The 16,672-nt window shown below is 32.6% G+C and overlaps 4 protein-coding genes across 4 annotated transcripts; 3 read left to right on the top strand and 1 right to left on the bottom strand.

Moving 5' to 3' along the window:
• The first annotated feature begins 546 nt into the window (after positions 1-546).
• On the top strand, positions 547-2,893 carry HELRODRAFT_193595 (hypothetical protein). Its single transcript, XM_009028394.1, has 6 exons — positions 547-938; positions 1,036-1,132; positions 1,455-1,554; positions 1,848-1,940; positions 2,453-2,554; positions 2,697-2,893. The coding sequence occupies exons 1-6, from the start codon at positions 721-723 to the stop codon at positions 2,789-2,791; spliced, it is 705 nt and encodes a 234-aa protein (XP_009026642.1). The 5' UTR covers positions 547-720; the 3' UTR covers positions 2,792-2,893.
• Positions 2,894-3,151: 258 nt separating this feature from the next.
• On the top strand, positions 3,152-4,195 carry HELRODRAFT_179573 (hypothetical protein; the record flags this gene model as incomplete). The annotated part of the gene is made up of 3 exons (XM_009028393.1): positions 3,152-3,416; positions 3,529-3,690; positions 3,984-4,195. The coding sequence occupies 3 exons, from the start codon at positions 3,152-3,154 to the stop codon at positions 4,193-4,195; spliced, it is 639 nt and encodes a 212-aa protein (XP_009026641.1).
• Positions 4,196-4,585: 390 nt separating this feature from the next.
• On the bottom strand, positions 4,586-8,575 carry HELRODRAFT_179572 (hypothetical protein; the record flags this gene model as incomplete). The annotated part of the gene is made up of 4 exons (XM_009028392.1): positions 4,586-4,815; positions 7,243-7,293; positions 7,353-7,409; positions 8,497-8,575. The coding sequence occupies 4 exons, from the start codon at positions 8,573-8,575 to the stop codon at positions 4,586-4,588; spliced, it is 417 nt and encodes a 138-aa protein (XP_009026640.1).
• A 3,488-nt stretch (positions 8,576-12,063) lies between these two features.
• On the top strand, positions 12,064-15,451 carry HELRODRAFT_179571 (hypothetical protein; the record flags this gene model as incomplete). Its single annotated transcript, XM_009028391.1, has 2 exons — positions 12,064-14,302; positions 15,390-15,451. The coding sequence occupies 2 exons, from the start codon at positions 12,064-12,066 to the stop codon at positions 15,449-15,451; spliced, it is 2,301 nt and encodes a 766-aa protein (XP_009026639.1).
• Between the last annotated feature and the right edge of the window lie 1,221 nt (positions 15,452-16,672).

The raw sequence follows: 16,672 nt of genomic DNA, 5'->3' as shown, positions 1-16,672 counted from the left end.
CTTTGATTTTTCGTAATAAAATAGAATTTTTAGAATAAAATGAATTTATTTCATTTTCATAATACAATGATATTATTTTATCAATATTTTATACTTTTTTGAAAACTCAATAGCTTTTTTAACATTTTTCAAATATTTAGATGAAAATAAATTAATCCAACTAGTTTAATATTTAGTTCAGTTTGAAAAAAGAACTAAATGGGTTATACATAACAACGATTTAAAATTAATCTTTTTGATAAAACCTTCGTTTACGTCTGGCTCGAGCAATTTGATCAGATTAAAATGGGTACAGAGGTGATGGGATCTCAAAAAAGTTTGAATATAAAACATTCAAACGCATTGTCATAATCTCCACATTCATTGATTCAACGTCAACAATACACACGCCATGCAACGAAGCAATGTTTCATTCTAATTTCACCTGTTTGTTGACGGTAGTTACATGAACACAAAGAGAAAAAAATAAAAAATAAAAAAAAATGTTTGCAGTTTATGTATTGATTAAAGTTGTTTTAATATCTCACGTAAACATGCGAGGATTTTCTTTCATAGTGAAAAAATATCCAAGTTGAGAAAAGTCCAAGCAAGCAAGCTGCTAATTCGAAATTTTAAATTTATTTATAAATGTGACATGAATAAATAACAAAATAATGCAAAAACATCAATTAAAGATTGTTACAATGAACAAAATAAAATAAATAATAAACTCAATCAGTTATGGATCTGATTTCATTTGTGAACGATCTGACGGACGTAGATTTAAAAGAGGGAGAGAGGAGAAGAAAAATGAATGCTTTCATCAAAAGTTACGAAATCAATTTAATCAGGAAACACCAAATAAAGAAACAAAATCTAAAAAACGGCCTGTCGATCGAAGAGGAAGAAATTGAATTCAAACATGGCGACACTCAAACGGAAGAAGATGAATCGAAAATGTTAATAAAAAGATTAACTTACAAATTAAAAATAACTAACTAGAGCATAAGCTAATTCTAAAAATATTGAAAAATAATTAACCTCTATTATTTGTAGAATCAACCATGAATTGCAAGCAGTATGGAAGAAAGTGAATGAATGCGAAATTAATCAGGTAGCCAGAATGACATCATTAACTAACGTATTCCGCAAGGTATGTTTAACGTCACATGTATCGATACGTTAATAATTTTCGTCTGTTTTCCTTACTATTTTATGTTGTTTTAAAAATGGTTATGTGTAAAATGGCTTGGTTAATATGGTTTGGTGTAATCTAGAGTTTGTGCAAGAACTAAGTTCATCACCCACAATTCGTCTGTGGTGAGTAAGTTGATTCACGTGTATTTTAATTGCAGAAATTGACTGTTTTGTTGTTGATACCTTTTTAGAAATATTAAGAAGAAAATTGTTAGAAAATACTAAAATTTACAATATTATTCAAGAATTAGTAAATTTATTTAATGATAAATTGTAAGACTGATGATCTAATGGCAAGGGTGGGAAAATATTGTGGCACGTATCAACTGCTCTGGAAAGTTAGAAACTTCTCCAATGTTCTTCAAGAAGCTAAAGAAGGTCAAGCTATTTAAATAGTATTTGTATAAATACTTAACTGGCTGTTAGATCGATTTTTAAATAAGTTTTTGACTTGATCGATTCATATGTCTGAACTATAGTTTTAATATGGTTGTTTTGATCGACAACAAATCAATAATTATCCGATCATTAGTTACTATTTTATTTTAAACACCTCATGGCTTTCTTATTAAATGAAATTAAATCAAAGTTTTTTTAATAATATCGTTTGTTCAGACATAAATAGCTGTAGAAATAATTAAGTCACAATCAAAATTTTGTGAAACAACTAGGTAAAAAACTGATGATTCAGAGTCCAGCGTTTGATAGCCATCGTAACGGCTACAAGATGCAAATCAGTTTGTTGCCTAATGGTGACTCAAAAGGTGGGCAATACATTCACGATTATACCAGAGTGTCTTAATTGAAGTCGGTCGGATTTGGAGATTTGGGCCGGAGTCGGAATTTTTGAGGGCCCGAGTTGGAGTCGAATATTTTTCATCCGACATTCTTGTTTATACCATATAGATTAATATTTTAAACATGCTATTAATAAATAATTCGAGTATATGAACGTGATTTTATTACGAAAAATATTTCATTTCAGTGCAGAACATTTACTTGTCTCTATTCTTTTGCCTATTGAAAGGATCTTCAGATTTTCTTCTTTCGTGGCCATTTAATCACAACATCACGTTCACCATAATTAATCAGAAATTCATCAAACAACATTGGCAGCAACAGCAGCAACAGCAGCAGCAACAGCAGCAACAACAGCAGCAACCACTAAAACACAATCCACCATCAAACGCTAGAAATATTGCAGGAATCAAATCAACGTCAGCACCGCCATCAATTCTTTCATTAATAAATTCGTCGGAATCACCTACAACTGCAGATTTTGAATCCAGAGATCATTTCATAGTTTTCAGCCCATCTTCAAATCCTGCTAATGAAAGTTTTCTAAAAAGACCAGTCGAAGAAAGGAATAAGAACATAGGTAGTGTACGAATTTTAAAGAATAACTTTGTATTATTTATAAAATAAATTGAAGAAATACGCATTAAAATGTTAAATTTTTGTTCAATCAATATGTTGCATGATTGTTTTTCTTAAATCATTTCACATTAATTCATGAAAAGGTTTCCAAAAGTTTATACTGCTAGAAGATTTGATGGAAGGAGGCTTCGTTCAAGAGGACAGCATCTACGTTGGGGCCTACGTAGACATTTTTTAACTTTAAATTAACATTTTCATCTTTTTTATTTAATAATATTTTTAATATGATTCATTTAATCTTTTAAAATTTATTCCACAAATAAAATATTTGACTCTAAAATGTATGGGAGTGGTCCATAGAATCTTTCATCGATTTTTTGCCTTGTTTTAGTTTAGTTTTCTTAACAACGGTGTATCATAATTGTTTGACGTTAATACAGGTGTAAATCGCGATTGAATTTTCCTTATAATTTGAGCTTAATTTCATTTATTTGGGAAAATTTAATTTAGAAAAATGTTTCTTTATTATCGTAATCGCTGCCTGGTTTCTTTAATAATAATTTTTTTGAATTTTTTCATAATTAATTTTAATAAAAAAATGGTTTTGGCTGGAGAAGACCTGCTTTACCACCAGCAAGATGAAGAGGAACAAGAAGATGATGAGAATTCATATGTGCTAGCTGAGAATGAAAATAATAATGATAGCAACAATAACATACTTAATAATGATAAAAATTATAATAATAATATTGTAGGTGATGACAATAAAAACGCTATAAATAATGATAAAAATGGTAGTGATGAAGATGAAAAAACTAAATATGCTGTTGATACAGTTGAAAAGTGTGTTGACCATACAAAAAGTGTGTGACTGTACTGAAATTTTTTACATTTTTTTTCAAAGTAACTCATGATAGGCTCACAAATTTCAGTTAAATTGTATCAAATATAAATAGCACAATATTTTTTCATCAGAGTCACCATCAGCCATCACCATCACCATAAAGACACTTGAATTCAACCTGAAATGCAAATTCATCAACACTACAGCCATTGAAATCATCTGGGATGAACCGAGCATAGCAAACACCAACAACTTTTGTGGGTATGTCATCACATGGGCTCCTATTACCACAAGTTTGTCTTGTCTTTATAACCTTGCCTGGAGACTATTTCTTTTTCAAACAATGGCTAAATTTCATTTTTCTATTACTATAGTTTTATCATTATTGCTAATGGAAACATGAATGTAGTTGTAGGCTTAAGGTTTATGCATGTACGTACATTTATTTGTTTTACAAAGGCTTATTAACTTTAATATTAATTCAATATTAATTCAGTAATTTGATTTGAAATGAACCATGGATGTTATAGAATTTGATTATCTTTTAATCACTGAAACATCATTTTTTTATTAAAATCCTCACAAGAACACAACATTGAAAGTCACACATACGTCGAGTTGGACCCAAACAAAACCTGCCACCTGGTGACGGATTTAGACTACAATTTACCCTACTGGTTCCTTGTAAAAATGTTCCTAAATGATGGAATGTTTGTGAAAGAATCTGCAGACTTTCTTATTGCATCAAGATGGTTCGAACATGATCGAGTTCTACTGCCCCATGGTTTGGCCATTTAGTTTTTTTATCTTTCTAGAAACATTTCAATGAATTTTATTTAAATTCCTCAATTTTAACTTCATTAATAAATGAATGAACAAATGAATGAATTTATGAATTAATTAATGACTAAATTCATACAAAAATATTTTGCAAAGTAAGCGAATATAAGAATGAAAGAATGAATAATTTAAAAAATTTATAAAGAAATATTTTCTTTGAATTGTTATGTATCCATATTAAAATTAATGAAAGATAGGGCTTATGATCATTGATACTATTAGAAAAGGCATATATATTTATTATTACATTGTTAACTTTTCCAATTTCATCCAATCCATACACATTTCCAACTTAACTAGCAACGATTTTCAACTAAAAATTATTCGAATTCTAAAAATCTTTTCAAATTAAAGTGAGAAATTTATTCCAACAGATCCTCCAATACACTCTCTGACCACCTTCTCCATCGTCATCATCAGCTTCGTCACTATAGCTGTAGTCATAATTGGCGTGTTGGGTATCATAAAATGTTTGATGGATAAGTACGGTACTCCGTACATCTTCAATAGGTCAATGTCAAGGCCATCCAGTAGGTCACTGTCAAGGCAAACTTTTAAAATAGGGCAGAGTTTGCAGTCTATTTTTAAGAAAAGAGGTAGGGATGATAACGTAAATTTTTCAACTCTGGTTGATCAGAGTGAGAGAGAGTTGACGAGAGTTTGATCATGTGTAGTTGTTTATGTGTGGTTGTTGATGTGTAGTTGCTGATGTGTGTGGTTGTTGATGTGTGTGGTTGTTGATGTGTGGTTGTTTATGTGTGGTTGTTGATGTGTGGTTGTTGATGTGTGGTTGTTTATGTGTGGTTGTTGATGTGTGGTTGTTTATGTGTGGTTGTTGATGTGTGGTTGTTGATGTAGTAGTAGTAGTAAGTAGTAGTAGTAAATAACAGCAGCAGCAGTAGTAGTAGTAGTAGTAGTTGTAGTAGTAGTAGTAGTAGTAGTAGTAGTAGTAGTAGTAGTAGCAGTAGTAGCAGTAGTAGCAGAAGTAGTAGATGTAATGTCTATTGATTATAAATGACGAAATTGTCATTCGAATGGTTATAATATTCATTTAATCATCGTTATTGTGGCTATTGGTCATAAATTAACAATAATGATTATTTATTATTATTATTATTATTATTATTATTATTGATTTTATTTATATTATTAAATCACGACAAAATGATAATTATGTGCTAACAGTAGAGTGACACAGCTCTTCCAATTGATTGGTGACGATTGTATCAAAAGCTATAAAATATTATGATTGATGGCTATAATTATAATAATGATAATAATATTAATAATAGTAATAATACAGAAATTATTTTGATAATGCTAACAGAGATATTTGTTCGTCTGATGAGATGTTATTCATCAGATTTTTATCGACAGGACAATTTAAGAAAAGATTTTACAGTTATGTATGTATATTTATACACATGTATATACTATTATTCTCTCAACAATATTTTGCATCACCAACAACGACAAACACATAGTACGTGTAAACACACGTAAAACAACGCATCACACAAACACGCTCACACGCACACACGCACGCACATACACATGTGATGTTAGGCGATGAACTCTGCTATTGAATACTGTCACTGCAATGATTTTCCAGGCACTTCACCGGTACATCATATACCTCAAACAACAACAATACATGGTATAACATAACATTTTTCAATGCTTTTTTTGTTTCTAATTTAGGAAAATTTAATTTAATAATAGATATCTATTTGTTATTGCTTTACTGACTGTTTTATCATTGCTACTATTATTAATGTTATTGTTTTTATTGCTTTTGTTGAATTTATTATTGTTAATGTTATGAAGAGGATTGTATTTCTTTTGTTCTTGCTTATTTTATGTCATTTTGTTTTATTTTTCATGTTTTATATATTAAATTCATTAAAAGTTTGTATGACTTTTGTAGCGCCTACTATTTTAAGTTTTTTCGAGAAATATTTTACACGTTGATATATCTATTTTTATACATTTAATTTATAGATTTCTTTTTTTACTTTCAAATTCTAAATTTCTATTTTTTAAGATATCCCGTTGGCTGTAGCGCAAATAAATTGATTAACAAGAGATTTACATTTACATATGCTTAGTCTTGGTAATGTTTATTTTTATTATTGTTGTTTGTTATTATTGTTATTATTATTAATGTTATTATTATTATTGATATAGTTCATATTTTACCTTGAGAGCGTGTGAGGATAATTCTTATATGTGCATTACTCCTTAGAATCTCGTTGTTCATATCTTCTCGTAGCTTTTTTACATTTTTTAACATTATTTTCATTTTCTTCGGTCGTTTTTGACTATAAGTGTGAACATTTTGATGATAATTTGAAAGAAAATGTGTTTTCCTCTACAATATTGCTTGTTTAAGTACTCATAACACACCTATTTTTAACGATGAAAACGCGTTAATTTGTCCACTTCTGCATAAGTAGGTTATTGGTGCCCGAATCTAACCAAATAAGTTGAGTTTTGAAGTTTCAACCGCATGAGTGTGTTGGCAGAGGATTAGCTTTGTATCAAATTCCATACTGTTTTCGTGGTTGTTGAAAAATGTTCTGAACGAGACGTACTTCTACGCATATACGCACGCACGCACAGGCATACTAAAATGTTTAAATAGCGTGAACCCACTCGTGCAAATGGAACGGAGAGCTCTGCACGTTGTGAAGCGCAATTGCAGATTAGCTGGCGGCCAATGGAATTAACGTTGAAAACATCGAAACGTTCGTTCATTTCCACATCACATCGTCTAACTTGATTAGGATCCATTAAATTACTTCTCTGCTCCACTTTAAAGTCTTGTAATTAAATTTTAAAAGTGCAAAACAAAGTGGGAAAACAGTTCTTGAGATAAACAAACAAAAAAACTACATCGAGGCAGCCGGGCCGTTGGTGTTATATAGTAAATGAACTTAGACAACATACGTGGGCGGGGGGAAGGAAGACAGATGGAGATTCATTAACATGGAACAATCACTCACCTGAAGCTGGTATCCATTCATCCATCCAGCTGGCAGCCACCCACATTGTATCTAGTGAGATTAAAACATCAACTCATGATCGGGAGAGGACTGCCATGAATCAATCGAACATTCTATTGTATGTATAAAAGGACGAGTGTCAACACGGTACTGCGTGGTATTCTGTCCTGTTGTGTCATGCGTGTGCGTGCGTTTGTGTGCGTGTGTGTCGTGTTTCGCGCGCACATCATCACACACGCACGCATAAAAAACTTTCAAAATAAAAACTATTTTTTGGTAAACATAAGCGAAAGATGCTTAGGTTCGAAAAGCGTTTAAAAAAAATGAAAGTTTAAAAAAAATTTTAACAGTCAGAAAAAAAATTTTTTTTGTACAGCTTAGCGATATAAGAATATTTTAGAAGATTTTGTAAGAGGATTGAAAAAGGTAGACATTTAGCATACTTATTTTAACCATTCTCTCAGCACCTCACAACCATCGCTATCAAAATTATCATTTTCTCAATTATCAACATCATCGTCAAGATTATTTGGATCAGTACACGTGCGTTAGTAAGTAGTATGGTTAATGATTATTATTATTTGTTATCAATATTATGTGTGTGTCTGTGTGTGTGCGTGTGTTTGTCTGTGTGTGTGTGCGTGCCCGTCTGTGTGTGTCTGTCTGTGTGTGTTGTGTGTTTGTGTCACACTGTTCATCAATAGCTTAATGAAAAAGTTTAATTGGAATAAGATTTGTTAGTTGAAATTACTAAAATGATTGTATGAATGAATGAATGAACGAATGAATGAGTGATTGATTGAATGAATGAACGAATAAATAAATGAATGATGTTCATGCATTTCTTCATGACCGGCTTCACGCTAAGTAAGTCTTAAGCAGTTAAGTGCATAGAAAAATAGACGAATGAATGAATGAAAAGAGAAAAAAATGAAGAAAGAAAAATGAATGAATAAATGAATGGATGAATGAATGAAAGAACGAATGGTTAATTCAACTCATGAATAAATGAAATTAATGAATAACTGTAGAGAAATAAACGAACGAGAAAAATAATTGTAATAAAAAAAAACAATGTAGTAGAGCCCTGCGCGGTTGGAATTTTCAAAAACCGCAACCGCACAAAACCGCAACATTTGAAACCGCAACCACACAAAACCGCAACATTTGAAACCGCAACCGCACCGCCGAAAACCGCAACCGCAAGAAATGGAAAACAACATTAATGCTTTTATTGACATTATAAATCCCAACTATCTACATCCGTGTTCCGATCTTGTTTTAACACACATTTGGCTTCACATTTGTTACAACAGATAAATGATGTAGCCATTTTTTTAAAATAAATTCTGTTAAAATTTTTCCAAATTTCACTTTTAGAATTTTCTTGCGCTTTTAAAGAAACGTTTTCGCTTTTGAACAGCATCAATTTATTCAAAAATTCTTTATCAATTATTCTACCTGTGGATCAACTTCAACATTTTTTTACCTCGGAAATTTTTATAAAGTAATCGATAATTAACCACGCCGTAAATAAAATAACTACTTCTTTCAAAGTAAACAGGAAAAAGAAAGCCGTTGCTTCAACGGCTTCCAAAGATATTGAGATTTTTCAAAGACAATATATATAAAAATTATTACAATGATAATGCAATTTTTAAAATGTTATGGACGAACAAAAATTTTTCCGGTCACCGCGGTTTTGATAAAAAAAACCGCGCCGCGGAAAAACCGCACATTTCAAAACCGCAACCGCGTAAAACCGCATAAAATAAGCACCGCAATCGCAAAAAACCGCGGTTGCGGTTTTTGCGGTTTAAACCGCGACAACCGCAAACCGCGCAGGGCTATACAATGTAGGTCATCTTACAATAACATTAGCAATTGATCAACAACTAAACAAAAAGAATTTTTGACATATAAATGTACATACAAGCATACACATATTTACATAAACATATGCATAAACACATACACTCGCACACATGTACATACGCATACAAAACCAGTGTGAAACGCACACAAACAAAACAGAGATGTACTTTTCCAAAAAAAACATGCAAACAAAACCAACCAACCAATTAAACAACCAACCAACCAACTAACCAACCAAACGACTAACTAAACAAACAAACAAACAGACAGACAGACAAACAAACAAACAAACAAACCAATCAGCAAAACAGACTCAAAGAGATGAAAAGTAAGCAGTTAAAAAATAATGAATGATATAGCGACAAAGGAGATGAATGAAAAAGCCAATCAATCATTTCGTCACGCTATAATAAATAAGTTTATAACCCGTCATCTATATATATGTACAAACACACAAACATACATACACACATACATACAAACATACATACATACATACATACATACATACATACATACATACATACATACATACATACATACATACATACATACATACATACATACATACATACATACATACATACAACATACAAACATACATACATACATACATACATACATACATACATACATACATACATACATACATACATACATACATACATACATACATACATACATACATACATACATACATACATACATACATACATACATGGGGGCCGTCAACTACGTCACTCAGCGCTAAACGAATACATTTGTCGGCTCTTCTCCAAGGCTTCAATCCCGGTTCTCAAGGAACCATCCGGCATTTCTGCGCATGATGGTAGGCGCCCGGACGGATGCACACTAATACCTTGGAGAGCCGGCAGATGTTTGGCGTGGGATGTTACGGTCCGTCCCTGGCACCCTCGCCGAACGATATGTAAACCTGACAAGTAAAAAATGCGGTTTGGCCGCGGCCAGGGACGAGAAAATGAAAAAATATGGGAACGCCCTCCCCTCGATGGAATTCTTCAAATCAAATCAAATCAAATCACTTTTATTCAATCAAACAAAACAAAAGCATGAATGATTCGGAGACCAAAAAAAGAAAATTAATTCTTGTGGGCTCGGCCACCGTGCAGCTCAAAATTGCTTCTCAATGATAAAATAAAATTGTCAATAGGAGAAAATGTATCAATGTTAATGAAATATGTACACACTTATATACATATATATACATATACATTATTATCCTTGAAAAACAGAACTTTTCGGAATTAAAAAATTTTTCAGTTTATTTTGAAAAAGATGCAAAGTGTTACAATCTTTAATTTCTTGTGGAATCGTCTCCCATATTCCTGGGCCGGTATGTTTCAAACTCATGCAGAGTACTTTAATTCTGGCTGGTGGAGCATAGAAAAGTGGCGTGTGGCGTGTAGTTCTTGCTTGAATGGAAGTTCCAAAAGTGAAAAAGTTTCTAAAAAATGCCGGCAATTGCTGACGTAGAAATCTAAAAATGAATGTTGTAACGTGGTAGATGAACAAGTTTTTGATGTTGAGTATTTTCATCTCGAGATAATATTCACTTGTGTGACAATGAGGATGAAGATTTTTAAATATTCTGATGAATCGGTTTTGGCATTTTGTTAACTGTTTTAGATGAATGTCAGGACTGTTTCCCCAAATTACGTTGCAGTAGATGAGGTGAGGAAAGATTAACGAATAATACAGGTCAATTAAAGTAGGTTTATTTAATTTATTTTTAATTTTGCTTTTAACTCCTAGGGTTTTGCATATTCTTTTAGACATAGTATCTATGTGAATATCCCAAGAAAGATTGTCCTTGATTGTTACTCCAAGGAATTTTGTGCTGGTTGAGCGAGGAATAGAAATATTGTTCATTTTTATGTCTAGGTTAGGTATAATATTTGTTAAAATTTTCGGACCAAAAATAATGTAATTACATTTAGAATAATTCTTGCCAATATGTATCGAGGTTCTCGGCCCGATGGACCCCAACACCCTTAAATTTTTTAAGGCAATATGTAAAATGATCAGCGTCAGATCAGGCGACAGCAGGGAACTGTTTTTCGCAACTAACCACATTTCGTGCTTGTTGCAGCGGTTCCTGCGTGTCTGTGTGCTTGAAAATAACCAACTGAATGCCGACATGTGCAATTAACGACAAATCAAAGTTTTAATCCATTTGTTATGTAAAAATCAACTACAGTGTCACTCATCATGTTTTGTTTTAACATACATACATATATACATACATACATACATACATACATACATACATACATACATACATACATACATACATACATACATACATACATACATACATACATGCATACATTCATACATACATACATACATACATACATACATACATACATACATACATACATACACACACACATACATACATACATACATACATACATACATACATACATACATACATACATATATAGCATTATGCATGTATGTATGCATGTATGTGTGTGTGTTAAATTGCTTATAAAACTGCTTTCGATCCCAGTCTAGAGTTGCCTCAGTCACATCTAGCCAGAACTGCGCAAAAAATGATTTAATTTGGATAATTTCTCAAAGTCTAAATTATTTTTATAAATGATAAAATGTTTTTATGCTAAAAATTATTTATTTTAAATAGAATAAAATTCGTTTTTTCATGCGACGTTTGTGTTTTGTGAGAATGATTTAATATACCAAACAATGTCAAATAAAATTTCATAAAAATTGGAAGTCATTCAATATAAAATTTATTTTTTATTATAAAAATTGTAATTCAAAATTATGCCACTAAGAAAACGTACGTTACTAGGATGTTATATTTAACGTGAATAATTTTTCAAGTTAAGCCACAACTATTTGCATCTCATTACCCCCATCATCACCACTACCATCCTTTCTACCACCATCATCGCCAAAATGCCGTCAGCGCTTCACATCGTCGTTGTCGCCGCCGTCGTCACCACACTCATTCATGCAAATGCGCGGGCTAACAAACGCCACGATAAAACTGTCAATCGATCAGATAAAGGTGACAATAAAAACATCAACAACATCAAAAACAACATCAATAACAACAACATCAAAAACAGCAACATCATTATCAACAGCAACAACATCATTAACAACAACAACAACATCAATAACATCAATAGCAACAATATCAACAACAACAACAACAACATCAACAACAACAACAGCAACAACAACAACAACAACAATAGAAACATAAGCAACAACAAAAACAGCAGGAAGAGAAGGTATGCGTCAAACAACGACATCCATACGAACAATCATGGTTATGACGTCTTTGAGGGACAACCTTGCCCTTATCTAATTTTTTCAAGTTCTCAAATTTTTGAACCAACCACAACAACATCAACTGCTTCTTCTTACGTCGGTTCAACCACGAACGGAAATAACGTCGTTGTTGCTATTTCAAACTCCGACAACAACAAAAACAAAATTTATAGCGGAAAGACAAACGACCCAGCCAAACACAACATCCATGACAACGAAAGCTCCATCCAAACAGTCCACCTGGCCATCCTCCTCCCATCCGACAACACCCGACCATTCTCCATATCCAAACTCCGTCCCGATCCATCCATCCTTCGCAAACACTTCCGCACCTGGCTGCCCTGCCACACCGTCAGCCTCGGCTACTACGACTCTCGCTGTCTGGATAGCTACGCCATGAACGAAGCCATCAAAGTTAAGACGGCCAACATGGCCCATGCATTTTTCGGTCCAGTTTGCGATTTTGCGGTCGCTCCCATATCCCGCCAGGCGGCGTTCTGGAACGTTCCAATCGTCAGCATCGGGGCAATCGCCTGGGACTTCTTCCTGAACAGATCCACCACTTATCATACGTTGAGTCGTGTGGGGCCGATCAATCTGAAGGGGCTGTCGAGGGCCATGAAGGCCCTCATGAGGAAGTTCAAGTGGAGCAAGTTGAAGATTATCTACGATCGAGACGGCTTCAGCGAGATGATGCCTCCATTCTGCCACATGGTCGCCGAGACGATCGTCAAGGACTGGGAGAGGAAGACGAAGAATGGAAAACATCGCAACGGTCATGCTAGTGCTGTCGGTCGGAAAAATAGGAATAATAATAACAATAATAATAATAATAATAATAATAATAATAATACTTCTTCTGCTTCTATGGTTGATAGAACTTTTGCTGACGCCGATGATAGCGATGACGTCATCAACGACGACAGAGACAAAAAATTTATCAACAGTTTTATTAGCAGCAGTGATGGTAGTAGTAGTAGTAGTACAATAAACAATAATAATAATAATAATAATAATAATAATAGTAGCAGCAGCAGCAACAGCAGCAGCAGCAGTAGAAGTAGTAATAATGATAGTAGTAACCGTGTTGATAGCACCAACAATCGCAAAAATGAATGGCTGAATGAGGAAGTAACCAAAGATAAAAAATACTCTTCCGAGTTCTTTACTGATACTGACGATGATGACGATGTCTACTACAAAGGTGAGGGCAACGATGACGTTGAATATGACGATGACGATGATGAGGCCTCTGATAAGAGCGATCGCCCTAGGGCTTACAAAGAAATGTTAAATAGTAAAAATCGTAGCATTAGAAATAACCGCAGTGCTAGCAAAGTTGACAACAACAACAAAAATTATAATAACAATAATAATAACAACAACAATATCAACAACAACATCAACAGCAACAACTACAACAATCTCATCAACAACAACAGCATCAACAATAATGATAATAAAATTTCGAATGAAAAAATTTTACAGGGCAATAACCATAAACTGAGCAATAATACCAATGGCGTTACAACTACCAATAAGGAAAACAAAAATAATAATAAAAACAATAATAATAATAATAACCACAGTAACAGCAATAACAACGCTAATAACGGCCATTCAACAATTACATACGGCGAAATTAATAACGACGACGAGGTTGGAAGCAAGGGTGGCGTCGATGATGACGACAGCGAGAATAACGATGACGATGGTGACGATGGTGGTGATGATGACGATGGTGGTTATGATGACGACCAAGTTTTGTCGGTCCAGTATTACAGAACATTCACCGGAAGTGACGTCGACGAAGAGATTGACGTCATACTGAAGAAACAAATCGCAGATGAGTACGCAGGTAAGCAGAATTGTTGTTATTATTATTGTTATTATTATTATTATTATTATTTAGATTATAAATATTAGGTTAGATTAGATTATTTAGATTAAATAGGATTTTATAATTATTTCATTATTAATATTTGGTATTTGGAGTTAGAAAATAAAAGGATGTTCCCATTTTTATTATTGTTATTATTTGTTTTTTATTATTTTTATTATTATTATTATTTATGACTTTAATATCCAAAATTATGGGAGTTGTAATAAAATTTGAGATAGGAGAAAATAGAAAATTGTTATTACTCTGGATGCCAGCGCTCCAGTGCCCTATGTTACGTTCTAACTGGAAATATTAAATGGCTGATTTTAATTATTGTTATTATTATCAGTAGTAGTAAAACTACTACTGCTGCTGCTGATACTACTACTACTACTACTACTACTACTACTACTACTACTACTACTACTCTTACTACTACTACTACTACTACTACTACTACTACTACTACTACTACTACTACTACTACTATTACTACTACTACTACTACTACTACTACTATTGCTTCTACTACTACAGTGTACTATGTATTAACTCTACCATCTTAAAAGTATTGTCTTTACTACTACACTTCCAAACACTGTAATACTTCAAAACCTATCTTTGCTACTGGTTACACTGCTATTAATTAATTACTTCTACCACTACTTAAACCCATACTTGATAATAATAATGGGAACATCTTTTATTTTTCACGATAAAAAACCAACAATGATAAATATATATATATATATATATATATAAGTTAATGTTAATTAAATAATGCGCAATGATAAAATTTGTAAAAATTTTATAAAATAATATAAAAGGTTAAGACCATTTTGCTCATTGTGAAGTTAAGTGCAGAACGGTGAAATATATTTAATTAGCATCATAGCTTGTTCCTGTCACAGTAAATGTCATACGATAATCTTATAACAGTGTTTATCAATTTATCATTAAATGATAGCGCCCATGGAACTTTATAATAATAATAATAATAATAATATAATAGTTGTAATAATATAATAGTAATAATAATAAAAATGAAAAAAAATTATGAAAGGTCCCCGTATTTTAAATTGGACATCTCGCTACTGTATATTATGTCTCTATTGTCATCATTAAATTGTCAGTTCATTGTTATCCTTGTTGGGTGGTTCTTCTTTTTTTCCGAGAAAAATTATATGAAAATAATTTGGATAGTTAATAAAGTGATGGAGAGATAGAATGTGTTGTTGTCAGGTTGAAGTGAGGTATGTATGTAGATAGGTAGGTAGGTATACAGGTAGGTAGATGTTGCTGTTGTTGTTGAACGGCTTAAAGATGTATATATTGCAATCGTTTGTCAAAAAGAGGTGCCTTGAAAATATTAGGCAAGGTTCTGTTGTTTTTCAGGTTCTATTTTTAACCTTATGTTGTGTGTGTCTGTGTATGTGTGTGTGTCTGCGTGTGTGTGTGTTTGTTTGTTATTATCTGTAGACTTGAACACAAATGAAACAATATGAAACAGCGAAAAAAAAAGAAAGAAAAAACAAGCAAACATACAAACAAAACAAACAAACAAACACACACACAAACACACACATACCACACATACACACGTACATACATGTGCACTGAGTCAAGCACTTAAATTTTCTAGGTAAGAATGTTGTGGATGTATTTTTATAATGGAAATATGAAGCGGTTTGTTTTTGGCTGACGTTTGAAGTATCGATCCATAACGAGAGACAAGTATTTCTCGTTTTGTTCTTGTGTTGCTCGCTTCGTGTAATAACATTCAGTGCTTAATGAAGCATAAGAAAAAGAAATTAATTCAAAATTCAAATGTAACAAACATGTCACCAATATTCAAAATATTTCTAATATAACGACAAAGTTTTAACATTACGAAAATTTTAACTACAAAATTTGAGTTACAAAAAGCAACAACATCAGCAACATAACGCATCAACAATGACATCAACATTAATACTCTCGTCAAAAATATATAAACTACATTCACAACAACTACAACAACACGATCAACAACAAACAACATCACCAACAACATCACCAACAACATCAACGTAAACAACAACAACTACAACACGAACAACAAACAATAACAACTCGTTCGCGAAATAATTTACTTACACGGTAAACAGAACGTGACTTAATGCCAAGTTAAATTTACGTGCCCTGACTTTCATGAAAGAAGGCACAGAAAAAAACACCACAACACACCAAAAAACAACACATCACATAACAACAGCAACACAAAACCACAACAACAACGACAACAACAACAACACANAACCACGCACCAATACAACATCATCCACAACATACAGAGACTACTTTCCT

This window comes from Helobdella robusta (assembly GCF_000326865.2).
Source record: "Helobdella robusta unplaced genomic scaffold HELROscaffold_55, whole genome shotgun sequence".
Taxonomy (NCBI): Eukaryota; Metazoa; Annelida; class Clitellata; order Rhynchobdellida; family Glossiphoniidae; genus Helobdella; species Helobdella robusta.
The sequence above is the reverse complement of the archived record's forward strand: the minus strand, read 5'-3'. Positions and strand labels throughout refer to the sequence as shown.